Source organism: Sycon ciliatum, chromosome 2, assembly GCF_964019385.1.
Source record: "Sycon ciliatum chromosome 2, ocSycCili1.1, whole genome shotgun sequence".
Taxonomy (NCBI): Eukaryota; Metazoa; Porifera; class Calcarea; order Leucosolenida; family Sycettidae; genus Sycon; species Sycon ciliatum.
Genome location: NC_088644.1, coordinates 4,055,841 through 4,082,960, shown reverse-complemented (window position 1 = coordinate 4,082,960; position 27,120 = coordinate 4,055,841). Strand labels below are relative to the sequence as shown.

Genomic DNA, 27,120 nt, shown 5'->3' with positions numbered 1-27,120 from the left:
CTCTTGTACATGTACGACTCGTATAGGTCTTATGTGCGTCCGGCAATTGAGTCCCTTGACGTACTCCAGGTTAATTAAGGTTTGCCGGCGACTCTTGAAGTCTGTGAAAATAACCTTTGATATCTACGAACCAAAATCGAATTTGAATAGATTAATTGTGTCACTTAGAATCCCTGCAGTTTCGTCGTATCTTTATTTCTCTTGTTGTTTCATTTAAGTACATCAATTTCCACCAGAAAATCTCTCTCGCTTTGCGATAACCATACCACGTAGTGCCCGGCCCAAAAACTCATTTTTAACTCACATGGTCGCATTTTTTCATCCCTGTTCCTACAGAAAACTGGTTCTCTTTGGAAATGTCTTCCACCCCGATTGACAACTCTAGATTCCCTGAATTCAAGCGTCATTTTCAAATTCAAATTCACATTGCATCAGTATCAGTTCGACAGCACTGGTTACATGATTGTTCTTTCCCTGTGTTTCTTTTTTTCTAAACCCATCTTTTCACACTCTCTTTGCGCCGTGACTTTCTCTCTTCTCCTGTACATGTACTATGTTCCTAGCACCACACTTCAGTACACGAATAGGAGATCCCCCAGATAGTGAGTGGGTGTTCAATATTTAAAATAAATAAATAAATAAACTAGCATACTACCACTTGCTTTTCCGGTCTTCCAGAGGACTCAGATGATTTTAATTCTGGCCTGAGAAGGAACGGTTCTATCAAAGGGAATCAACGTTTTTGGTTGTTTCTTGACCTTTTCGTTTGTAATCAGGAGACAAAATAACATGAATGGTTTTGACGCGTTGACAACACTCAGTATTTATTTATTTATTATTTATTTATTACAGCATCTCATAGCACAGTGAGAACACCGGCCAATACAAAGAGAGAGGGTGTTAGCCAACCACGGCAAGGAAGGGAGAAGGGGAGGAGAAGAAAAAAAAGAAACCGGCATGGAGAAGTAGTGATTGCAACAAAATGAGAAACACAAAATCAACGTCAATCAAAATCAATATCAAAGTATTACATTCTTATTACAGCTACACATACACATACTAGCAAAACCAGTTGATCCGACCGGGATAATCAGTGCAGTGCTTTGGGTAAGGGTTTCACGGGTCAGAATATACAATGTACAATATACAATGTAGGCCCATGGTTGGGCAAAAAGTGTCGCAGGTTAATGGTCCAAAACGGTGAGTTCATGCACAGGAAACTCATGAGTAAACTTTCAACAGTACAAACAGAATGTCCAATCAGGTAGTGTCAAGTTCTCTGCAGCTAGTCTGATTTATCAGTCTGTGCTGGCAAGCTGGGGAGCCGGCAGAACAAGAAGTAAGCCCGCATTAATCCGAAGAAGGTTGCAAATCCGGCTGCAAGCGCCAGACCTCCTGTGCTGGGTGCTTGACATAGTGGTGTGAGAGCATTGCTACACAGTGCACTAGTGGTTTGCACTGCTATCCCGCGTATCAGCAGATGAGCAGAAATTGCTACCTGCACGACAGAAATAACCATACAAACAAATTTTGTCAAATCAACATGCTGTGATTGAAGTATATCCAGCTACACGACATCTTTCTCTACCACAGCAACTAACACCAGTTCCCGTATATGAAATTGGGTATGACTGTGGGTCGTCCATGCCAGGCTGTTTGACTGTATCAGCTATTCCAATACGTGTAGATGCACAATCTCATCACAGCACGCCGAAAGGCAGACCCACACCGGGCCACAGGGATTGTGTGTATGGTCTCCAGACCCCAGCTGTATAAGGATTGGTTGAAGCCTAGTCAACCGTCACATGACTCATAGTGTCTCACGGTCTCACCTGTGCTACATCACCTAGCGTCATGGCTTCCAGCAGGAATCTGAACATGTCCAAGTCCAAGCTACTGCTAAGCATGATGCGTAGCAACGTGTAGCCGTAAGCAAAGCCCACCACCTGACCAGCTGTCATGGCTGCGTAATGGCGAGGTGTTACAGGAGATCTGCTCTCACATGATACAATCATGCATGTACCACACACACAGGCACAACATGGCAAGATTTCGCAAAGCATGCACAACTGCCACAATTACAAGTTCATTCACCATGCTGTCCACTGCAGACCCACAGTGCATTTAATTGCATTACATGTATGTCTAAATCAGTCTTGCTAATCCCTCAGGGGCTTCCACGCCTTGCGAAATGCAAGGGCCCACTTTAGGGTATAGTGACATCACTGCATAACCCATTATACACCAGAGGAGAAAGCCCCAAGTATGCACAGAGAGGTCAATAACCCAGCAGGGGTCAGAGCTGGAACAACAAACCAAAAACCAATAACAACAACGGATCAAGGCATTTTCTTCTCCGAGTGAAGATTGCACCCTCTGTATGAACCTGGGAGCTGCGAGAATAGAATGCCTTGGTCCTTTGTTGTTGAGAATAGAATGCCTTGGTCCTTTGTTGTTGAGAATAGAATGCCTTGGTCCTTCGTTGTCGAGAATATAATGCCTTGGTCCTTTGTTGTTGAGAATAGAATGCGGCCCTGGTCCTTCATTGTTGAGAATAGAATGCCTTGGTCCTTTGTTGTTGAGAATAGAATGCCTTGGTCCTTTGTTGTTGAGAATAGAATGCCTTGGTCCTTTGTTGTTGTCATTTTTTGCCTGCAACCCATACATGTAATTATGATCGCGTTCGATACAACTTCCAAGAAGTCATTTACCACACTTTATGTGCTAAAACTTAACCTACAAGTTGTAACGACATGTCAGTGTATGGTTTCCCGGTACGTTCTGGGTTCGAGGGGTTTCTACGGGCGCTACACAGAAAAGCGTGGTCGCGCGATGACGGCCCATTCTGGGCCAGTGCGCTATAGTCAGTTTCAAAAAGATTAGCAATCCTGGCGATCGCCCGGGGAGTTTGCCGTCTTACCGTATGAGCGCTGCCTGGAAAAACTCACTGTGAACTCGAAGAAATATTCCGCGCGAAAGCATGAAAAATGACAACTCACTCACGTCGGTACTCGTACATGTTCGTCTGGTTTACAACAAACGAGTTCTTCCTCGTATCGATATGGAGTCAGACTGTCAGAGAGGAGCTGGTCGAGGACATGTCGAAAGTGTGGTAAATTGTTGACGAGCGGGATGCGTCCCAATTCGTTTTGTGACCAAATAGATTCTTTGAGCTGCCGCGGATGCAATTTACTCTCACGATGTGACGAAAACGGCATCGACACAGACTCATTCCCAAGGCCTTGATGTGGCAAAGCTATCCGTGACTTCGACAACATTTTTGAGAAAAGCAGACGCGTGTGAAAGCTGATAGAAGACGGCGTTCACTACTAAATTCGTGTGAAAGCTGATAGAAGACGGCGTTGACTACTAAATTCGTGTGAAAGCTGATAGAAGACGGCGTTGACTACTAAATTCGTGTGAAAGCTGATAGAAGACGGCGTTGACTACTAAATTCAAATAAATTGGCGATCTTCAAATACTAAAATAATTCTCAAACAGAAATCGATCGATCGATGTACCGGTGTATTCAACAACACGTAGCTACAGCGCAATGACTTCCGTGTTCACTCACACGATTTCAGTGTTGTGTGTGTTCACAACTTCACATGGCGTGAGCCAGTCAAGTGTCAGTCAGTTCGGCAGGAAACGCAAGCTCCAACAACAAGTCATTTGGCGCAGCCACCTTCTTTGTCTTGTACCAGCGTGATCACCAAAACAATGAAAAAATGAAGAAAAAATGTTTGACTTGAAGATTTGTTGGGATTTGCACTCACAACTTCATGGTCAGCAGACAGCATTCATAACCACAAGGCCAAAAAGGAAGGGATAAATCGTGGGTTTTGATAACAAATCGATACTGGCTTCCAGGGCAAATTATAAACCATGGGAAAAGGCCAGAAACCTGGCCGAAATTCTAACTCCTTAACGGTTGGTCCAATTGTTCCGAAACCTTCACAGAACAATTTGCGTGCCCTAACAAGCCATTTTATGTACTTTGTTGTCCAAATTTCCCTTATCTTCATACTTTTTAAGACCCAAACTTGATTCCTAATCTTTTTGAAACAGACTGTAGGATAGCGTAAGTTTTGGGGGATTTTTGAAGTCACCAGTGGCTTCCTGAGGTTTTTAGCTGTCCAATGTGGGGGGGGGGGGGTTGGGTCGGCGCACGGCGAAATTAGGCCATTGCGATCAGTCAAATTAGAAATGGAAGGCGACTTTCAAGTTTAAAAACGGCATCTTAGGGGATTCCCCCCCCCCCCGATTTTCAGGTTCAGCGTCAAGAACACTTTCGGAATCACCCATGCTGGTATTTTTCTCAAGCAAGGTTGAGCAGCGCAACAAAATTTGAGTGCGCCAAGTAGGACCAGGAACACCTCCGACATGGCGGTTTTTTTCAAGTGCGAAGAAGAAGAGTAGATCTACGCTAGGAACTAGGTGTTACTCCCAGTGCAGTCAGCTGATCGCGAGTATCAAGCAGGATGAAGACCAGGATTTCGCTGTGCCTAGTGAGCACGACGTAGTACATGATTCAGTACTATCTCCTGTTTGCGAGGAACAAGGAGAACCGTGAGGGGGCGGGCTTGGATTTACGACTCGTGCGCTGGCGGTGAACAGTGAGCTGCCGTCATTACCGATCGAACTGGTTGGCGTCGGAGCTGATGCAGTATCTGCCACCATGATCCTGATCCAAGCTACCGTAGACAGTGTCTTCTGGGTTTCGTTCGCAAGCTCTACGGAAGACGGCATCGGCAACATCAACATTGGTGTGTTGGTGACTTGTCGTCCTTGTCGGCAATGGCCAAAGCTGTGTTGGTGACTTGCCGTCCTTGTCGGCCAAGGCCATGTGAAGAAGAGGGGTAGGTTCGCCAAATTGAAGCGTACATAATTATACAATCCGCTCAAGGCAAGGATAAGAGGCCGGTTGTGAGCCAAATTTCATCTGATTCGGGTGAAAATGTATGTTGCTAGGTTGTTGCCATGCAGTAGTTTGACAATGTTTTGAGCCAATTTCCCATTTGATCGCCAGAGAAAATACACCCATTTTTGGGGTGTAGCTACATACATCTCTCACCTGCAGGGGTTGCTGTCATCATCTGCTCGGACGGACCAGGAGATGTTTTTCAAGACATCTGTTTCCGCCTCGTATCCCACCAGCGTGTACATCGTGTCGGGTGCGAGCGTCCAACTCAGTCCGGAGCTCACCACCAGGAATATCTCCACGTAGAAGAACGCCTTCCACCTGCTGGGCAGTATGACCCTGGTCATTCTCCTGGTACCGTCCGTTACTGCCAACTGACTATTTACCAGTGCTGAATACGGTCAGCAGACGACGTGTGGTGCACGCTTGATACGGTCTTGACTCGCGTTCAACTGTTCAGTTGAGGAACTGAAAAAAATTGAAAAAATTGACGAGCCAAACCAACCGTGCCAGGCCAGGCTCCCTTGCTGAAACTCTGACAAAAGTTGAGGACTGATAATACCGTAATAATTATTATTCCCGTAGCTATGCAAAAGACGTTATACATGTCCCGTATACCACGGTATACGCGTACCGTATACCATCAAAGACAGCTGTGGACATGTCATGTCGTAGACGTAGGGCTTTCATAGTTTCAAATGCAAGCAAGAAAGATACATGCAAGATATCGATCATGACGTGAAGCAAAGAATGTGTATGTATGCGAAGTGTATCGGGCGAATGCATGCTCAGATCGAATAACATTCATGATGAGCTAGGCAAACAAGCATAGCCTAGGCTAGGGCCCTGAGTTTTCAAGCTCTCTCGTTGCTGGCATGCAGTCATAGTCGTCGTTGGCGCACCGCTTCGTTCTCGGCTAGCTAGCTGCAGAAGACTTGAGAAGTAACCGTAAACGGTTACGTAAGTAACTGTCGTTAGTTGGCAGTCGTACACTTCACGTCTAGACGAAACAATAGATCTACACTGTAGCCTGTAAGGCTGTAGTGCATCATGAAACAACAACACCACAGATCAGACCGGAGAACCACACACAAAGCACAAGCACAGCAACAACAATAATAATAATTATTACGCCATCGCTAGGCGCTAGGCTCCTACTACTAGTACTAGATTGTAGTTTGTACATTGTGCTAGATCAAGATCAGTGTGTACATAACCATCATTGACATGCTGTCTATTGCTGTGCCTACGAGTACACTTCCTCGGATGAGAACAACAAAATCTAGATCCTGTTCATGACTGTGCACAATCCGGGCCAAGGGCCAAGCTGCAAGCCAAGGGCCAAGGCGTCTGTCCCAGACCACAACAAGTAGTAGTACTGTGACAATCACTCCACCGGGCCACAGGAGTCCATGGTTGTGCGAGGTTGCCAGCCCACTAAAACGATTAGGTGTGTTTATCACGTCCTGCCCACCTACTCCAGCACCCAGCGTCTGAGTACAGACTCAGTCAACACATCGCTAGATTAGTACTATAGTAGCGGATGATCATTCCATACTGTACCCGTGCAGTCTGTCCACAAACTGTAGAGCTCTTGCCCCTTGTATTGAGCTAGCCTATGGTCCAAGTCTAGGAATCATGTTACTTGTACAATCATGTATCATTATTTTGATTGTACAAGTACTTTTACTAGTTCTTCAACAGTTCAAGTAGTCACGTGACACGGTTGTTCATGGTGCACCGGTACGGTGCTCATCGTCTAACTGTTACCATTAATTAATAATAATATAATGGGATTATTATTTTCCACTCCGCGGTCCGCCATCAGCACCACACACGAGTCGTTGAAAGCGAAAGCGGTCTGTCACAAGTAAATTACAAGTCATGGGTCTTCCCACTGATCCCAGGCCTCCACTATGTCCACTGCTCCAGCAAGCGTGTTTGGGTACTCGTTCCTCCACTAAACGGTTTTCGAGCTGGGCTACATCATGTACATGTAGCCTTGTAGGGAGTGCTAAAAACGTACAACGACGTGTTTCACAAACTGCCTTCCACGAACCACGGGTCCACGACCAAGCCGTGTACCACAGGCGCTAGGCACAGGGGTGTTTGAGGAGGTTGCGAACTTTCTATCCTCACGATAATGACATCATGACTGTAATGATAAGTCACTTCTTGTTAGTTGTAACCAGACGAGACCACACGACGCTTGTGTACAATGTGTAGTGTCCGGGTGTTGCTACAGTATCTGTATTACTGTATTGCCACAATCAGGTGTTTCCGTGCCGTCGATGACTGTCGCCAATGCGTAGACCTTTTTTTTTCATTCATGTACATGTAGCATTGTTCATTCCTTGCTGCTCGCTCACTTCGTTTGTTCTGTTGTCTAGCAACAAACTTTTTTCTGAAGTGAAGCTTTGGTCTTCTTGCGTGGTGACTGGTGAGGTGAAGAATGAGTATCTGGACTCCTGGTATATTTCCATAAAGAACCTGGAATTTTAGAAATGGAAGAAACTGAGAGTACATGTACATCATACTACTACATACTACATGTACAAACACCAACCAGCAGCTATCGCTAGGCTATGCTTTGTATTGGCCAAGTCCCACTGTACATGTAATAGTCGCCTGATGATTGCATTGAGCAAGAAACTGCGAGTTGCGACAACTCTGTAAACCTCCATTATGACTTTTGTGTTTAATAGTACTCCACATTATTCATTGTGTTGAGCCCTCTCCGCTGGCAGAAGGAAGTTTTCCTCCTTACATGTACCGTGACATGTATGTCTGGCCCTCTCCCCGGTCACAACGCTTGCAGCTACCATGAACTTCAGAAGAGGGTGGCATCAACAGAATCTGATAGTAATGCATGTGCTTCCAAGTACAAATTGTAATGTCAACGGTCAGACTCAGAGTAAGAGCTGCCGTTGGTCTTGCTGCACCGATCTCAAGCCTGTTGTCAAATGTTCCCAGTCCTAGGAGCTAGGGGAGGTTCAACACAAACTACTCTGATATGTAGGTTTATACCTGTACATGTACATGCCATGTACATTGTACGTGCAATATAAACTGAACACAAGCCGAGGCGAAGCGACAAACCGAGGCGAAGCCGAGGTCTGGGTGATAGTTTATACTCCACGTACCGTAACCAGCCTAGTAAGAATAGGTTGTAGTTTATTTATACCCGCCTTTATACAAACCTCCATTCAAGTCTAAAAAAGGCGTTTATATTCAGGTTTATAATATTGACTATCGTGTTCAGGTTTACATTTGTATATTCAGGTCTAATATAAGCGTGAAATCTCCGTTAATTAAATGAGAGTTTGTATAAAAGAGTGGTATTAATGTAAATACACATGCCATAATGTACACTGTACAATGTAGGTTATACGGCATGCACTGATGCCAAAAGCCCGCTTGTTGACTGTACTTTTCTTATTTCCCTCCCAACCCCTACTTTTAAGTTAACATCCACTCTCTTCACATTGGCCGGTGGTCCCACTGGCACTGCGCCTCGAGGTGTTTGCAATAAATAATAAATAAAATACCTACATGTACATGTAGTAGAGTGAGGTCCAAGATCCCCATGGCTTGGTGATCGTAATTACGTGTGTGTGCAGCTGGCATTCTCTACAAAGTTCTATCAGTATCACAGAAAATGACCCGTATCGCGATGTACTGAATGTCACCAGTAGTACACGTACATGTACATGTATTTACTCGTTTCATAACTGTTCATGGCCATGTACTGTACAATGACCATGCAGGAGTCTCTACTGTCTCAGTGTCTGTATTGCTCGTTTCCGCACATTCACCTCGGCCTCAGACATGCACGATACACGCGAACAATTATGTTGTTACCGTTTTACAGTCCTCTGTCTGTTGCTGCTGCCAGTGCGGGTCATAACTAGCCTTTTAAAATACGAACTGCTTACTTCATCACGCGTGCGTGCGTGCACGCGGCAACGTCGTTTAGTAATGTTACAGTTACAATCAAGAGTCCATAATGGACGTGTCACTACAATAATGAATTGTCATGCTATAATTGTATATTGCACCTTCGGTAAGAGTACCCGACTAGGTACATAGTACACTGTAACTATTATACAAATACTGTAAACTACAAGCACCAGGAGAGCTCTGTGCGCGCCAGAACTAACTTACTTTACAAGTACCATTATGCATCATTACATGTTCAGGTAAATGTATACCTCTGACGGCTCGCTGGAGTCGGTGTACTGAGTATCCCAAACTAGTAGTACATGTAGTTAGGCCTGGGCAGGACCTTGTTCTGTTCTATCAAGTACTAGCTAGTATCATGGATGCAAGGAACGAAGTTACTAGTACATGCAGACAATAACGTTACGTGTTCGTTCCTTCGGAGCTCCTGGGAGTTGTAAAATGTATCGGAATTTTTACGACTCCCTGATGTAGCAGAATCTGCCAATTACTAATTCGCGCATTACCTGTCATGGTCTATCCAGAACTGACAGTTTTCATCTGTGGATTCCACACAGGCATTGACTATTTCTCAGGAGCCCATGGGAAAGGGCACGAAAGAAATACAGGACTGTCCTCTCAATTTCTTTTTAAAATCGTACAATAGAGACTGTGAAAATGGGCACGAACAAACACACACACACACATACACACCACACACACACCACACACACACACACACACGCACACACACACACACACACACACACACACACACACACACACACCAGCCAAGAGTGAATGGCATGTGCGTTGATGGCTCTGATGATGACTGTGTGTTTCGATAATAATCAATAATAATCTTTATTTCAGGATTACCCAAAGGCTGCCGGCTACTGTGAGCTGCCTAACACTCGTGGCGGATTATGTTCGCTATTTTCGCGAGAAGAGCGTATCGCGAATAGTGGGTGTATGTACATGTAGGTGGCCCCAGACCCCAGTGCTTCGCAAACTTTTGCCATCGCAAACTCGCTGGTTCTAAGAAATCGCGAAAATGCATTGACGCGAATATCGGGTGGTTTACAGTATCGGGGGGATCTCCCGTTTGTGTATGTACACTGAACATTGGAGTTGGGAAAAGAGAAAGTGTGCAAAGTGAGTTCGGAAAAAGATACGTGTAGATGTTGTACAAAGGATACAATGAAAGAACAAACAATGTTCTTCATTGTATTTCGAAACCATCACAAGTAGTTAGAAGTTCAAGACTCATTCTGGAAGCGGACGGGCCACAAATACGTTGACGTCATTTTACATGTAAGTAACAGCTGAACACTTTGGCGCGTGTCCGTGCGCAATGATGTGAAAAGAATCAAGGACTAAGTGGAAGAATCTGCAGACTCACACCTGCATTCAGCGAAGGCTCATCAGCTCTGCTCAGACAAAAGAAATAACTCCTATCTACTGTTTAACATCTCCAACACATTGTATATTTCTAATCCACCAGTCTATATTTCGAAGTACATTGTATGTAGAAGGTGTCCGCTCGTTGTATGGGGATGAATAGTAATGTAATTCTCAATTTCTAGAGACACATAACGCTGTTACAGGAGTGTGCAGAAGAGATAGTGCTCTCTAGCGAAGTGAATTGAGAGTAAAATAACTTGGCAGTCTTCATTCGAAACTGCATTGACCTCCTTGTCGCGTCGCACTGGAAAATTGCACTCGTCTCCTCCATGTGGCTTGCAGGACTTCCCCCTCTCCTTCTTCTTTTTCCCACACGTCATCCTCTCCTTCTTTTTGCTCCAGCGCGTCCTCCTCCTTATTCTCCTGTTCATTCGACTGGTCAATCGACTCGTCCATCGACTGGCTAAACACGGACTCCGAGCGCGAAGCAATGTACCCAATGGAGCCTCTCCTTGATGTTTCCAACACGGGCACAGTGAGGCCGAGAAAGGCGATATGCGTGACACAGACTGACATCACCATGACAACTGTCGAAACTGCTACATCGTCCTCTGCCAAAGATGTGAACAGGCCGTGAACTTTGGAGTCACTCACAAGGTCACTGAGAAGGTACAGGACTCCGCATAGTGGTGCAACTTCCACCACATAGTAAAAATAGCGCACATCTAAACTCTTAGCAAACAGCAATCTCATCAGCATCCAACTGTATCCGAGGAGAACAACTCTGCTGTGTGGGAGAGCATTCATCCAAGCCACGGACACGAAAACAAGCAAGGCGGACTCTACAATGAATACCCGATGCCACATCTCAGGTAGGAGGGCTCGTGTGTGTGGCGACTCGAGCTTTACAGCCGTTCGGATCAGATTTGCCTTGGAAGGCTTGCCTCGCAGCCAGCCCTTGCGCAAAATCCGCTGACTGTGCACCTGCAGGGCTTCATGATCATCCAACCCATCCGGCCTGTCCTGCTTCGCTCCCCATAGCTTTGCGCACAACCAGCTGACCTGCACATTGAGCATTGGTACAAACAGTCTCAGTGGCAAACCAGCACTGATTTCCGCAATCACACCAGCAATAACCAGCATAATTTTCTTGTCCCATGGCACCGTCTCCACCTCTTTGAACAAGTACATGTCTGACTGTCGGCGTATGATGGGCGTCGGAGGTACTTTGCTCTCAAAGGCATGACCCAGAACCCGAGCGATGCCTCCCAGTATAATAGTAGCTTGTGCATATCTGTACCAACACAGCTGAGTGGATGCGGGTAAGGACACCAGGTACACAAGTACGCCGATGCTGACAAGCACTGCGACGCCTGTAGTGGCAATGAGCGGTTTGTACTTGGTCGAGTAGGCTTGGAAAAAGATTAGAGACAGCACCGCAATGCAGGTTGCCCAGCCGAGTCCGTAGGTGATGATGTACGCCCAGGCGAAATGATCCAGGGTGAGGGTGGAGTAGTGAGAGATGAGTCCAGGATACGTTTGATGATACAGTACGAGATTGAGAGCCTGATAGTTCTGCGCCTTGACACCGAACTGCCAGTTGATCTGCGTCGTCCAAGGGTTGGAAAAGACGCGTAGCACTAATCCAGGAGAGATGTGGCAGAGCAGCACGGTGAGAACCACACTTAGTACAATCCAGGGCCAGACAGTACAAGCGAGAACGTCCACAACAGGTTCCAAGCCAAGGCTACTACTAGCACAAGACGACACATTGCAGATCCTCACGGGCAGATATTGATAGTAGCTGCTGTTTTGAAACGCATCCATATCTGGATATTCTCGATAGGAATCCGAATGACCGGATTTCCTAGGCTACGGCAATACAACTACAATGTGTTCCTCTGGCTAGCTGAGAACTTCCTCTGGCTAGCTGAGAACAGAGGACTGTCGATGTACCATCCACCGGATACTGAATTAGCTATTACAGACGACAGCTACAGGACTGAGCGCGCAGCGACACGGACCGGACGTGGAGCTGCTTCAAGTAGGCAAAGGTTTGGGTTGAATGTGTCTTGCTGTCGTGATCAGCGCCCTTTATAGTTATGCCAGATAAGTACAAGCAACATCAAGCGATGGTTAAATGCAAGGGCCGCACACTCCACTCTCCCATCCTCCTGCGTGCCGGCATCTTTCCACGCTTGTGCAAGTATTATTGTTGTGGCGTTGTGCATATCGCCGCTCGTTTATCAACCAGTACTCAGTAGTACTAGTACAGTAGTAGCGTACATGCCGTGGCCGGACTGCCGTACTCCGCGCTAACCTCTCGACGCTCCGCGATCCTGGTCAAGGAAACATGTGCAGACGTTCATGTACGTGTGCAGGCATTTACTCATTACGACATTAGTAGTACTGATGTCTTTAGCATTCATAAAGCAGGTCAAACTGTCATGTAACAGCCTGACAACAAGAAGTGGCATTACAAGTAAGTTAGTTTACAACCATCTGCAGTCCATGGTGCTTTGCGCGCTAGGCCAGTGTCACAGTGGTATGACATGTATAATATGAATTGTGCTGACAGGCATACAATGATAATGTACGTGCGCTCTACTGAGTCCTGACCACCATTTGAACTGTTACACAGGGGCGTAGGAGGGTCTTGGGAACTGGTACGACCAAATGACGGAGCGGGCTGTGAAGGCAAGGGGGGGGGGGGGGGATCCGGGCGTCCTTCCCAGGGAAAATTATGTAAAAAAAAAAGACACGAAATCCTGTGTTAACCCTTTATGGGTCTCACATAAGCGTAAGGCCTAAGGCCTAAGGGTCGTATGTGACCCTTACAGTAAAATCGTATTTTCGGTGAGTTTTGTTGCTAGGAGACAACTAAAATGGTGCTCCACGCGTAGCTGAGGTCCAAGGCTTTCCAACGGTGTAAAAAACAACCATACTTACCATACAATTTTTGCAGTATCGATCCGCTGAAGTCGGGTGAAATTGGAAAAGACGAATATCCGCCATGCGCGCATTTCGAGAATGGGAGTGCATCTCTTGAGGCCGTGTCAGAAAAGCTTTCTGAGGACACTGACGGCACCAGTCTAGGCTGAATGTCCCTGGAGGATTTCCAGTGTAATGTGGTGAGAAAGAGAGCTCCGTTGAGTCCTCCAAGCTCAAATAGATCGTCCCCGAATGAAGAAATCAAATTAATCAAATTTACCAACCAGCGAGGAAGTACAGCAACAGCAACTCTTACAAGGACTTGTCAGGTGCGATCAGCTGATTCGCCTGGCCGTGAGAATCACGGCATGCGTGACATCGCGCCTGAGTACGAGTCTCGTACTCATCTGAGCGAGAGCGAATCTGACGCGAGCGGCGCTGAGGTGAACGAACCAAAATTGTGATATTGTGGAACTGTTGCTGCTGGTGCCTCGCCGATGGCGACGTGTTGGAGTTCAAGGACGGAATTAGGAGCATATATTCTTCACCAAGACGTAGCGCTTACCTGATCGCTTATCATAGGACTTCAGCTCCATCACGAACTTGGTATGCACTTCGTGCTGTGATTTTTGTGTGTTTTGTTCGCAATTGTATTTTCTCTCAACTTGAAGGGCTACCACGGGTCATACCCTTGCCTGGACATAGTCATGATTTGTGTTTTCTGGACTCGTCCAGGCATACAGATTTTGAAAATATAATATAGTTTACCCATACCTACAACTCACAGAACTTGAGTTATGGCTGTTTGTTTGTACACGTGTTTGCGTGACCACCCCTCACATACATTGAGTAAGACCCACAAAGTAGGTGGCACAAAAGAAGGTGAGAAAACCAGAATGTGACAAATGTGAAGTGAGAGAAAAAACTGTGGAAAAAAAAGAGGAAGAAGTTCAAGAACTTACAAAACAATTTCACCGCGACGACATGCTTCTTTTGTTTACAGAGCACAGGCTTACGCAAACGAATACACACAGCTTCACGAACCTTCAACTGACGGGCATGACGTGCACGACACAACACAGAAAAACAAAAATCATCACACACTTCCAAACACTTAAGGGGGTGAGATAACAAATGCAAAAACACAGCAGACTTCTGACGATCATCATCTCCATCCAACTCACCATCATCCGCAGCACCGTCATCCATGTCATCCTCCGATCCTTCATCCGTGTCAATCTCCGGCTCTTCCTCCGCTCCATCTTCCTCCTCGACCTCGGTCACTTCTCCATCCTGTCCATAACCATTAGACGCCGCTGGTGGACTCCTCATTTCACCAGTACGGTAAGTATTTGCATCAATTTTATTTTATTTTATTTCACCGTTCAATGGCAGAAGCCAATGCAAAGGAGGGGGCGTTAGCCAGCCATGGCAAGAGAAGAAAAAAGAAAGAAAGAAGGAAAGAAGATGATAATCGGAAGAAAAGAATGCATCAGCGGGGTGAAATTTAATTTGATGTTACAGTTGTCCTCACAGTTTCTTGATGTCCGGTGTCATAATAACTCATCGCGTAATTCGCAGTTGCTCTTCTTGGTCTCTCAATTCCCTGCCTATTAATTTTGTTGGTTTAGGTGGCGGCTCCGGTGGAGGCAATGGTACTGGTGGCGGTACTGGATCCAACTCATCATGAAATTTTCGTCGTTTGGCAGCGACTAGAGCTAGAGCTGCATGCTGCTGGGTACACTCTTGTGTTGTTAAAGTGTCTTGCGTTGTGTCTAAGGAGCTCCGGTGCATTCGATGTAGATCAACATGTACATGTACATGCAGCTACTACAGTACTAGTACTCCATCACTCAGCTAGCGAGACTCCGGACCTGTTTCTGGCCACGGGTCCAGTGCATTCGGTCGTAGGTAATGAGGATGCCCTCGCTGGTGGTAGCAATTGTACCAGCAATGGCTGTGGTTCCGGATTCTTGGGTGATCTGCCACGCTTGGGACGCAGTGCCCGTGCTGAACCAGTCAACATGTGAAGGGGAACATGCTGCTTGATACATGCGTTCCGATGTTGAAGGGTCCTACCAACGTGCCGACTACTGTACCACATTGTCATCGGCACTACGTCTTTAGAAGTAAGTTGGGTTGGTAGGACATCCCTCCTCACCATGAACGCACGTACCGTTGTGAACACAGGAACGAAGTGCGCCGCGAAGTAGGTTTGTTTGACTATTGTCAGGACTGCACGGCACATACAATTACATGTACATTGTAGATAATGGCACGTTCCCTTTCCACGGGAGAGATAAATACACTGGACGTTTCTCAGGGCCAAACTGTACTTCATTCTGTTGTATTCTTTTGTTCATTGGTTTATTTAGTAGTTCTTAGGGATATTCGTTCTCGAGAAACACTGACTTCACGAAGTCAAGTTCTTCCGCAAGTTTCGCCGGGGAGCAAACACGTTTCGCTCTATCCACTAAGTTGCGCATTAAGTTTATCTTGTATTGATATGAACAATACGAATCGAACATTATGATTGTATTGGCCGGTAAAAGTTGGCTTTCTGTAAACAGATGTTACTGTGCCCTGACTAGACTTCTGGACAAGAACATCTAGGAAGGACAACTAATTACTTGTACTCTTGTTCGTGTTCACAAGTAAACCATATGGATGGGTGTAAGCCATTCAGAATATCAAGGAAGGCCTGACTCCCCTCAAGAGTGTCGAAATATGTGAACGAGTCGTCCACAATATAACGGCAGTATAACGCGGGCCAGGACGACACGGCAATCAAGGACTCGCAATAACCAACAACCACATTGAATGGTCATTCGCTGAGACTGGACCTAACGGTGACCCCATAGCGACACCATCAACTAATAATTTGTCTATACATAACATCATTGAACGAAAACTCAACACCGGTCGTAACGAGCAACACGAGTTCCTGGAACGCCGACTCAGACATCCACGGAGTGTCAACTTCATCATTACCGTATAGCACATCAAGGCAAATATTGATCGTTTCCTCAAGTGGGACGTTTGTAAACAAACTTACAACATCAAACGAACTCATATGCGCGTTGGCCGGAACTGGGTGAGAGCGTATGATGTCGATGAATTCAAACGTATCTTTAACAGTGTGCTTGCAATAGAACTTCTAAACGTTGTCTAGCCACACGCACAACCATTTAGAGATTATTATAATTATTGAGGAGCTGCCACCATCGATAGTATGGGGCGCAATGGACAGTTCGATTTATGAATTTTCGGTGAACCATAAGCCGTGGGCGGACAGAACCAATCGGTCGCATAATGAAAACTCATGTTCTGATATTTGTTTACTCTGTTTTAAATTTGAGGATGGATGCTCCAACGAGCTCTTCTCCTTCTAAGTTAGTTCTGTTTTAGTTTCTTGAGATAATTAGTCAGCTTTTTCTCCACCCGGGCTGTATTATCATGAGTAGACACCGCGCTGGTACAGTGGTAGCAGGGAGCGTGTAAAGACTTTTTACGTGAGTAAAGACTTTTTACGCGTGGTGAACTGCGCCGACACCCACGGTCAACTGGGTACTCACAGCTCGGAGTGAGGGTAACAAGGATGCAGTTTACAGGGTTATGGGCCGTTACACGCCCGATTGCGGATTGGTTGAGAGACTCACCTACTCTCCCCTGACTCACTTGTGAGGTCTGCATTCGCCACTCAGGTGTGCAAGGCATAGGCATAGTGGTGGCCTGCGGAAGCGAAGGCTAGTTTGTGTGTTTCTGAACATTCAAGCGATGCCAACGCGAATCCCGCGAATTATTATTATTATTAGACACCGGACCATACAGTCATGTATATTATTATTCTTTTATTCCACGATGGCGTGACGCCAATAAGGACGATTGATAAGTGTGATAGAACTGATACTAGCCAGAAACAGCTACATGTAGATGGAAAATAACCGGGGAGGCAAGAAGCAATGGATCATGAAAAACAAGCGGGGGCAATAACGTTTGCAGGGGTGATCGAGATAGTTAAGTACACGCTCGAGATATCAGAAACCAGGGGGATGCGCGGAGCAGGAACAGGACTGGTACTGCTCAAAAAAAAGACTGGATGCATTGTTTCGGAAAGAATTTCTACGAGGTTGGGTTGTGATGTCGATAGGGAGTGAGTTGTAGAGGGTGAGGGCACTGTTGATGGGGGAATCTCGGTGCCTGTTTGTGTGTGCATGTCCTGTCCGATGGAGTAGGTCCTTGTCTGTCGAAGGGTGTATGGTTGGTGTTGACGTTGTGGTGCAAGATGTGGTTGTTGCAGGTGTGGTGGGGAGGTTTAATGGTGGATGTCCCATGCTAGTAGGACTTGTTTAACAAGGAGTCATGAGCTAAGGGTGGGCTTTGCGTGATGGAGGATGGAACTGTGGTGAGCTGGTGCAAAGAGGGGAATCCGAAGGCAGATGCGTGTAGCACGGTGTTGAATTCTCTCCAGTGTGTCCCGCTGTTGCTGTGTGGTGTTGGAGAGGGCAAGGCTGCCATACTCGAGAACGGGTCGGATGTACATGTACATGTAGGTCGTGTATATTAACAATAGGCTGGGAGCGTTCATGTACATGTACATGTACTTGTATGCAACACCAGGCAACTCGCCATCTGATTAAATTCAGTTTCCTTACATCACACCGTGATACTTGCTCATTCTTTTTTCCGCTCTACTTTTGTATTGGGTGCTTGGTCCTGCCGCTGATCCCGAAACACATGGTCGGGGGAGGTAGGCCCGCTGCTCCGGCTTCCCGCTGTCATGTCTCCCCTTTGGTTCTAGATTCTGTCTTCCCATTCCGTTCTCTGCTGGACTGTGTATTTCAGTATTTTAATAAAAAAATAAAAAATAAAAAGGAGCTGGCAATGGAACCGACCAAACGTGTGCCTGGGCTTTCTTGGGCGGCCTGCCACGTTTGGACGCAGTTTCCTAACCTCATCATTCAGCAAGCGGGACATGCTGCTTGATACCCTTCCCAGTTCCCTGGCCTTGTCCCGCTTTACTGTTTACAGCTACATGTACAGTGATGGTAACTGAAATCCAACCTCCTGGGCGGCGCGCCGCGCCGCCCAGGAGGTCGGATTTCAGTTGCCAGCACTGTCATGTACCACATGTACTGTACCGTGGTCCGGTCACGTGCTCGGAGCTAGGAATATCCGGGCACTGATTTTTGCCAAAAAAATAAATGTCCAACGCAGAGATATAGAGAGGCGATCGATCGATCGATGGACAATAATAATTATTATTATGAAGAAAGGTCGTTTCCTGGAAAGCAATGGCTAGCGAACAGCTGGATGAAGTGTTTACGAGCGATGCCGTGGATCGCGATCGCTTCTCTAACCCCGTTAGCGATAGCCTGTGCTGTGTGGTGTGCTATTGTGTGCCTACACCGGACGGCGCAAGGCAATGCTCGTCAGATAACCAGCACTTGCTTTGCAAAGCTTGTGCGCGTCGTGTATGCTCAAAGCCGCCTAGAAAATGCCCGATGTGCCGGTGCGACCTAGCGCGCAACGCAGAGGACCTGCAACGACCCAGCAGACTAGTGCGCAACATGTACAGCGAGCTGCAGGTGAAATGCAGTCACTGTGAAGGTAGCATTGTGTTTGACCGAATAGAGGAGCACGAGAGGAAGTGTACATTTGGCCCGAACTGTGTACAATGTTGCTTCAATGGGTGCGGTGTTGAGGTGCCACGGTTTCGCCTAGCAAAGCACATGCAGCTGTGCTCCAAACGTATAGAATTCTGCAAGACGTGCTTTCTACCGTTTGCTGCTGACGAACTGCACGAGCACAACAGCGAGGGCTGCACGGTTCCGCCGAGATTCCGGACGCATCGCCGCGGCACTGCACTGCAGCCACTGCAGAGCGTTCTGGTGGTGGCACTCAGCCTATGTGTCCTGATAGTGGCTACACTGCTGATCCTGCCGTCGCGGACTCCCAGTAATGGAAGCCCACGCCACATAGCCGGAGGACTATAATGTTACAAGGATTTGTCTAGGCGATCATGAAAAAGTGCGTCGTTGCTGCTCTCAGAGCCTCCCATAGCAAGAAAACTGTGGTAGATGCAGAAGTACCCTCCAGATGAGGGGCCCATGCTCCTTCCCAACTATGGGATTCTGGAGAGAGCAAACTGGATGGACAGACATCAACCCTGCATGTGTTTCTAAACACAGGTACAGCAATGTGGTATTCGATGTCAATCAGGTCCGGTGGCACTAGGCAGTAGTTACCGGCGAGGACTTTGCCCAAGGCTCGCATGCAGAGCAAGGAAGACAAACCCAGGCTTCTCCGAGTCGTCGGAGAGAGACAGAGAGATTTGATGACTTGGTGTGCGTTTCAATGTGGACGAGCGAAGCTATTGTGAAAGCGAGTGCGGATCAATATTTTCTCGAGACAGAGCTACCTGGTCATCATCAAGGATGCCAGTGAAAACATCTACTATGTCTATCATGGTGCTGGGGACGTGTGCTGAAGCAGATACCGTTCTTCTGTAGGCTTCCTTTGCCCACACAGTATCCGAGGGAGAAAAGGCAAACCTGTGAGCTATGAAGTATAGTTCCTGTGCTAGTCCAATCCCGATCCTGCGAACCCTGTAGTGTTACATGCAGACGTTGGCCTGCAGACAGTGGCATTGCTCCAACTAGTATGATGGGTTTCTCAACCCCATATTCCCTTCCAGAGCAGTATGATAATTTCAATGGGTAGACTTCCTTTTCTTGGTGGCCAAGAATGGAAAGTGATAGAATAACACTGAGCTTCCCATCCCCGATATACTTCAATTATTATCAAAACTATCAGCTTGACAAAATTAATTATATCAACATCTGTCTAGATTGGACTAGTGTATTTTGTGAGAACGGATGACAATAGGAATAATTTTATGAAATATTTTTTAACACTGTGGGTTGAATATGTTAAGTATACCGAAGAGAGAGAGAGAGAGAGAGAGAGAGAGAGAGAGAGAGAGAGAGAGAGAGAGAGAGAGAGAGAGAGAGAGAGAGAGAGAGGAGAGAGAGAGGGGGAGGGAGGGAGAGGGAGAGAGAGGGAGAGAGAGGCAGGTTGGGGATTTGTGACGTATGGCAATCATTCACTTGAAGTGCTAGCCTGGCTAGCGGCCAGCAGATCGTCGGCTTCTTCTCGGAGACTCTCAACTTTCTCTTGAAGGGCGATCTAAACACGACAATACAAGGTACATTCACGCATCAGGTGTACGTTGCACACAGCCACGCGCACATCATGTGTATGCAGCACATGGCGATGCACGAGTACTACAAGTACACGCGCAAACGACATAATTATTCAGTCACAGGTACACAGCCTTGACCACGGTGTGCGAAACGATTCTACCGTAAGTCCAAAGACACAGCTGCTATTTATCCACCGTCCCCAAAGCCCAATCCCCTGCCTTTACAGTCTTACAGTCGCTATCCATGGCGTTAGAATTGAAAAGTGTCCTACGACAAAGTATCTCTGTCTCTATAGACCAGCACTTGAAGCCTGCCAAGAAGATCGGAGCACTCTGATGTTCCAGGCAATTTACGGACAACAGCTGCAGAAAAGCTTTCTACTTTTAAAAGCCTTCAGCAACCGGACTAGAGTATCCCTCCAATGCACTTTACCCCTTCCTCAGTTCTGCCAATATGCCGCGATTGGAAAGCTCAGTACACGAGCAATTCATGCTGTGTACCGGTTTCCATTCTGGCAACCTACCTACACCTTCTTTCACCTAGCTTGGTGTTCACAACATCCTCACTAGATTCATGCTCAAACCGTATAGCCTTTTTTCTGTACACATTACAAAGCTAGCAATTATTTGCTGTGTTCTCTCTTTGAAGCCAACTCCATCCACAGAACGCGCGGAGTAACACAGAAACAGCTGGTTCCGACTCATTATTCATGTGGCCGAGAGGTCGGAGCGTTTCTGATTCGCTCTCCTGCCCTCACGGAGGGTTCCCACCATATGGCACAATGCCATCCGTGACACTACCGCACAGCTCCTCAACCAAGTACAGTCGACCTACCCTTATAACGATAACCTCTATAACGATATTACCCTTATAACGATATTTTTCTGCCAAACCAAATCACTCCATTGACTTGTGCATACAATGCCTTACCTCTATAACAATATTGCTATAACGATATTACCCCTATAACGATATAAAATGGGCTGACCAATCGACATTTTCCATTTTATAACAATATCTAGCAGGGAATATGTAGAGCCTACTATCCAGGTAGGGCAAGCTTCACTTGGTAAACGGCTGGGACAGGACAAAATGCAATGGGGGCAACAGTGGGCACCTTGCTATGTACATAATGTGCATGTACGATGCTATGGAGAGCGTAAAAAATGAACAAAATCCATGTATTATGACGCATGTGTATGAAATGAACCAGTTACCCCTATAACAATATTACCCTTATAACAATATTTCTCGGTCTGACGCAAATATCGTTATAAGGGTAGGTCGACTGTATGTAGCAATGTGTCGACTGAGCCTACGCTGCAGCAACTGACCGGTGAGCAATTACGATACCGAACTGCCAACGTCGAAGAACATGCACGGCTTGATGTCGGTGCCAGTGGTTTGTGGGGCAGTCGATTTGAGCGAAACCTCATTCATGTCCGGGTTCTTAATCCTTATTCTCGCTCAAATCAGTTTGCACCACGTACCACTGTGTATTATCGACACGAGAGGGAAAAAAGAAGGCATTACGAAAAGAGAGTGCGGCAAGTTGAGCATTCAACTTTTGTTCCGGCTGTGATGTCTTCGAGCGGAGGAATGGGCAAGGCAGCACCAGTCCTCTGCAAGAGAGTGGCCTCCCTGTTGGCAGCCAAGACAGAGCAATATTCTCACTTGATGTCTTTCATCAGGTGCAAGCCATATCGTTATCCTGTTTGCGGTCCTGCATCATGTGCCTGCGTGCATGCAGAAGGCTCTTGACTTTAGCCAGTCATCTTCCTTGGCTGTGGGTGATACTTCTGCTGCAATAGCAGAAGCCCGGGTACCGGGTTAATGTTATACTGCATGAGTGGTGTTGAAGTTTTACTTTCCATTTGTCTATTTTATTTGACCGGATTACTAACCATTGCTGCTGCTGGTTACTTCGTGAAGTACCCACTAAGTACGTATGTAGACTCTGTACACATTATGCTGTGTTCTGTTTGTTTTGGCTTTTGTTTGTTTATAGGACTCAGAGCTGAAAGTTTGTGGAACACAATGTGTTTATTTTGCTTGTAAAGGAGGCTGAGAACATCAGTATTGGTGTGGGTGGAAGTGCGCTGAAATGGTTGGCAGACTACCAAAGAGACCGGCAGCAAAAAGTTGTCATTGGCAACCAGCACAACACAGCAGTGGTGTGCCCCAGGGTTCCGTACCTGATCCTCTGCTGTTTGTCCCTTATGTCCGTTGGGTGGCAGCTGAAGTTCAACCGCATGGTGTGCCGCGGGACAGTTCAGTTTGCAGATGACATCATGCTCTACATTAGTAGCAGGGACAAACATCAACTGGAACGTAATTATGTCTTCTGCACTTACACACTTGACCAGATGGCTTGCCAGCAGGAACGTGGTACTAAATGAGCGTAAGACACAGATTTTGTTCATCCCAGCCCATCGCACTGTGAATCCTCTCGTCAATGTTATGTGTTCTGGAGCTCAACTGGAACAGGTAGAAACTGCTAAGTATCTTGGTGTCCACATGGAACAAGACCTTAAGTGGTCCACCATGGTCAATCAGATCACCAAGTGAGCTGCATGTAAAATAGCGGTGCTGTTCAGAAACAGGCGCTGCATGCCCCTCCCGTGCCGCATCACGTACCTGAAGTCCCTTATCCTTCCTGACTTCCTTTATGCTAAGTTAGCAACTGCTTCTCTGCTGGGCTCACCTCACATCAGCCCAAGCGCCTTGAGCGTCTACTGAAGCGTGCAGTCCGCTGTGTTTTCAATGCTCAATCTGCATCCCCATCTGCGCCGCTGTATTGCCAATTGCGCTTGCACTCACTAGAAGTTATGTACTGCCACAAGCTCCTTGGTTACACTTGGCGCTGCCTTCAGGATAAATGCAGTACATTGCTTACCGGTATGCAATTCAAAAATTTGCGAGTTGAGTGCGGTTTACATTTTTCGAGCTCCGTCAGGTGAGCGTTTGTCAGCTGATTCGACATGCGTGGGGAGGACCCCAACCCAGCAGGAATACTCCAGCAACATATATGTAAGGTAGCAGATCATGAAGGGCAGGATCCCTGGAGACGGCTGACAGCCACCGAGCTGAAAGCAAATACAGTTACTTTTCCGGCCGTGAACGACACCAAACTCACTGGACACGTGCAGTGCCTGGAGAAGCATGGTATTCAAGCCGAAGAAATCCTGCCTCTCCAGGTAAGCACTGGGGGTCAGTGCCGATTAACTTTTGCCGACAAACAGTTAGCTGACCAGGTTTGCCAGCATGGTTTCGTTATTAATCAACTCCACATACACGATGTGCCACTTTGGATTGCTTATGCTGTTGTGATCGCCACGCTTTCTCAGTACGGCACCGTGCAAGGTCAGATCAGGCATGGCAAGGTGAAAGTACGGGAAGGCGTACATGTTGCCTCTGGTGTACGGTTCGCCACCTTCAAGCTGGCAGGTGGCAAGCACATCCCGAGCTTTGTGCGTACCAGCGACGGCAAGAGCACATTTCGAGTTTTTCACGAGGGACAATCTCCCACTTGCAGAGTATGCGATTCTACAACCCATATCGCGAGAAACTGTCTGAAGCTGCTTGGAGTCACATTCGACTCCAAGCTCGGGTTCCAGCGCCATATCCATGCTGTCACTGTCAAGGCCAGCCAGCGCCTGGGATTCTTGCGCCGTGCTGCTTGGCTTCTGGGTCATGAGGGCCGCCTTGCAGTGCATAAGGGGTTCACTCGGCCCAACTTGGAGTACTCTCCCCTAGCCACCATGTGTGCAGCCCAATCCCACCTAGCACGCTATGACAGGGTGCAGGAGAAGGCAATGCGGATCATCGGACCTGGCACGATCCTTCAGAGCCTGCAGCTCAGGAGGGCAGTCCCAGGGCTTGCATAATTATATGTACAAGTTGCACTACATTGAGCGCCCACCCCAGCTGACAGCCCTCCTCCCGCCACCTTCAGAGCCTGCACCTACTCCTAGAACCCGCCGACAACTAGCTTCTCAACACCCTTTCCAGATGCAATGGCCACTTGCTCGGACAGCACCGGACTACCTGCTGAGGACATTCCCCTACACCCTCATTGCAGCATGGAACGACATTCCTGAGCAAGTCATCCCGGAACCTCCTGCATCGAAGGGAATGAAGGCCTTCAAGTCACGCATACGTCAGCACCTGATGCGCCGGGATTGTTTGTGGGTGACAGCATTCCATGGCTAAGTTTGACGGTATTCCATTCTCCATTCCCACACCGATCACCTTGTCTTCACCCCACTGAACTATACCTTGCTCCTTAGAGCTCCTGAAACACCTCAGAGCAGAATGTTTTTGCATTGTGTTTCCTTCATTCCTTTTTGCTCCTTTTGGTGGTCCCTTTCTCGCTGATTCAGTGCTTGCACGCTACTCTGCCTGGCAGCAGCTCCGATTTACCTTCTCCGTCTTGCCCCCCCCCCCCATGCAAGCAACGCAGCTGCTGAACCATTGGCATAGCTTCCTAACTTGATCTGGTACTCACTCACTCACCCCCCCCCCATCTCTCTCTCTACCTCTCTATCTCTCTCCATCATTCTCTGGCTCTCACTCTTTCACGCACAGCCTTTCTTCTCTCCCTCTCCCCATGGTGCGTGATATGCGCCTTGGTCCCGAGACCACTGGTCGGGGGAGCGCATTCCACCTCACCGGCACAGCTTTATAGCACCTACACGCCCTTTGTAGTCCCCTATGTTCTCTTGCTGCTGTTGTTGTTGTTGTTGTTGTTCTCTTCCATTCTATATGTAGGCATGATGTGCACTTTCAAAAAAAATGCTCAGTCCTCTCAATGCCGGCCGTGCTACACGCAGTCAGGAAAATCGCCTACCCTTAAATGTCCCGTTACTAAGACATCCGCTAGTACACACTCTGCCTCATTCCAATGTGTGTCACTGTGGAACAGGCTCCAGCCTGACATCAGGAAGATCTCCCAGTACCGTCGATTCATGTGATGATCCCTCCCAGCAAATGCTGCTTTTCGGTAACCCTGCTGAATGGTGCTATTAGTCGCCTAGGAAATCAGTCTTTGGGAAATTGTTCTCAGTCCTTAATGTAGAATACATCACATCAGATTTTTCCCTGTGTACCACTGACCGCTTTACTATCATTTCCTTTACTGGCCTTTTTATACTTTATTACCCACTTTATTCAGTATTTATAGAAAAGAGAAAGGACCAAGGAACTACAAGTTACACTATAGTGTCCACTAACACCACCAGTTACTAAACAATCAGCTCATGCGATCCATCTGAGTCCATTTTATTCAGTATCATTTCCTTTACTGGCCTTTTGTACTTTATTCTTCTTTTTAATAGTCGATATCATGTAATGAGGCAAATTTGCCTGTTTGTTCTTCAACTCTAAAATAAACAAACAAACAAACATGCAGTTGTGTACCCCCCCCCCCCCCCATGTTTCAGAAAAGGGTTGCTAACTTTGTTCATGCTTCCCAAACCCAAAATACAATTACATGACCAATACATTGCATTCACTGATTTACATTGTATTGGTAACAATACACCGGGCAATTGGCCATCCGTTTACCTTGGCAGCAGATAGGATCTGTGTCACTTGCTTTTTGCCAATCGGAGCCAGCTTGGCCAGCAGGTTAGAGACAGAGGAGCGTGCTACATCCTGCATAGTCTTGAAGCCGGCAGAGTGCAGCTGGCGAGCGCGGCCCTGCGGGTGGCATTCAATTTAAAAACACATTGAAAGCCGCAGCATCAGTATACAAGCATCAACACACCTAGTATACTGCAGACGGGAAGAGGTCATAAGTGGAGCTTGCTCATACACCTGATCCAACTACACCCATAACTCGTTTATCCGGGCGGTCCGGGACCGGACACTGCCCGTAACTTACTTTGAAATGTCCAGATCTCCGAATCACATACAATTTGATTGGGGGGGGGGGGGGGAGGGCATGGATATGACATGTGACGTGACTATTTCCACAAAAGGTGACAAAAGAATAGTGATATTTCCACTGAAACTCGCTCAAAGCGTGCCCGGTAGAGCGAAGTGCCGGTAACTTCGGGGTCCGGATAACCGCGGTATGAGTGTACTGCATGTGTGTAGTACTAGTACACACACTCCTCTCCACCCCCAGGCTCCAACCTCTCCAAGGTCCACGCTCGGGCGCTCTCCAGTTTACGCAAGGTGACAAACATCAAAATCTTGCCAGCGGACAAGGGAAAGGCAGTGGTTCTCTTAGACACCAACGATTATGACCAAAAAATACAACAACATTTTAACGACACTACCACCTACACCACCTTGACGACAGACCCCACAGACCGGACAATACGGAAACTAAACTCACTTCTTCAACCACTCACACGGGACGAGACCTTAACAAAAAGTCAAAAGCTTTCCTCAATAAGTGGACCTGCTCCTCACCACATCTTTATGGATTGCCAAAAATTCACAAAGAAGGAATCCCACTACGGCCAATAGTGGCTGCGATAGGCTCACCGACGCACCGCCTAGCTCGCCACCTGGCCAAGATCCTCCGAACCCTCACTGGACAGACAGACACGTACATCGCAAATTCCAGGCATTTCATCACGACGATACCAGACCTTCATATCGACAACGACCACGCGGTGGCGAGTTTCGATGTTAAAAGCCTCTTTACCAACGTTCCGATGGCCAAGACCCTAGAGATCCTGAAAGAGAAACTCAACACTCAGAACCCTG

General features: G+C 47.1%; 2 protein-coding genes across 3 annotated transcripts in view; both read right to left on the bottom strand.

Moving 5' to 3' along the window:
• Positions 1-785: 785 nt before the first annotated feature.
• LOC135808310 (uncharacterized) lies at positions 786-6,055 on the bottom strand. Its single transcript, XM_065321483.1, has 3 exons — positions 5,075-6,055; positions 1,833-1,992; positions 786-1,498 (listed from the first exon to the last, which is right to left on the bottom strand). Exons 1-3 carry the CDS (start codon positions 5,266-5,268, stop codon positions 1,286-1,288), a joined length of 567 nt encoding a protein of 188 aa, XP_065177555.1. The 5' UTR covers positions 5,269-6,055; the 3' UTR covers positions 786-1,285.
• A 13,799-nt stretch (positions 6,056-19,854) lies between these two features.
• LOC135808309 (helicase POLQ-like) overlaps positions 19,855-27,120 on the bottom strand; it is a 32,887-nt gene continuing 25,621 nt past the window's right edge. For both annotated transcript variants that reach the window (XM_065321482.1, XM_065321481.1), the window contains exons 18-19: positions 25,966-26,100; positions 19,855-20,383 (exon numbers count right to left, since the gene is read on the bottom strand). In XM_065321482.1, the coding sequence (XP_065177554.1) occupies positions 20,297-20,383; positions 25,966-26,100 (222 nt within the window). In that variant the 3' untranslated portion in view covers positions 19,855-20,296. The remainder of the gene's footprint in view (positions 20,384-25,965; positions 26,101-27,120) is intronic.

Coding starts and splice junctions, on each gene's coding strand:
- LOC135808310 (XM_065321483.1), bottom strand. CDS start 5,268: ATGACCAGGGTCATACTGCCCAGCAGGTGGAAGGCGTTCTTCTACGTG. Junction 1,993..5,074: donor GATGACAGCAACCCCTGCAG/GTGAGAGATGTA, acceptor ATGTGAGAGCAG/ATCTCCTGTAACACCTCGCC. Junction 1,499..1,832: donor CGCTAGGTGATGTAGCACAG/GTGAGACCGTGA, acceptor TCTGTCGTGCAG/GTAGCAATTTCTGCTCATCT.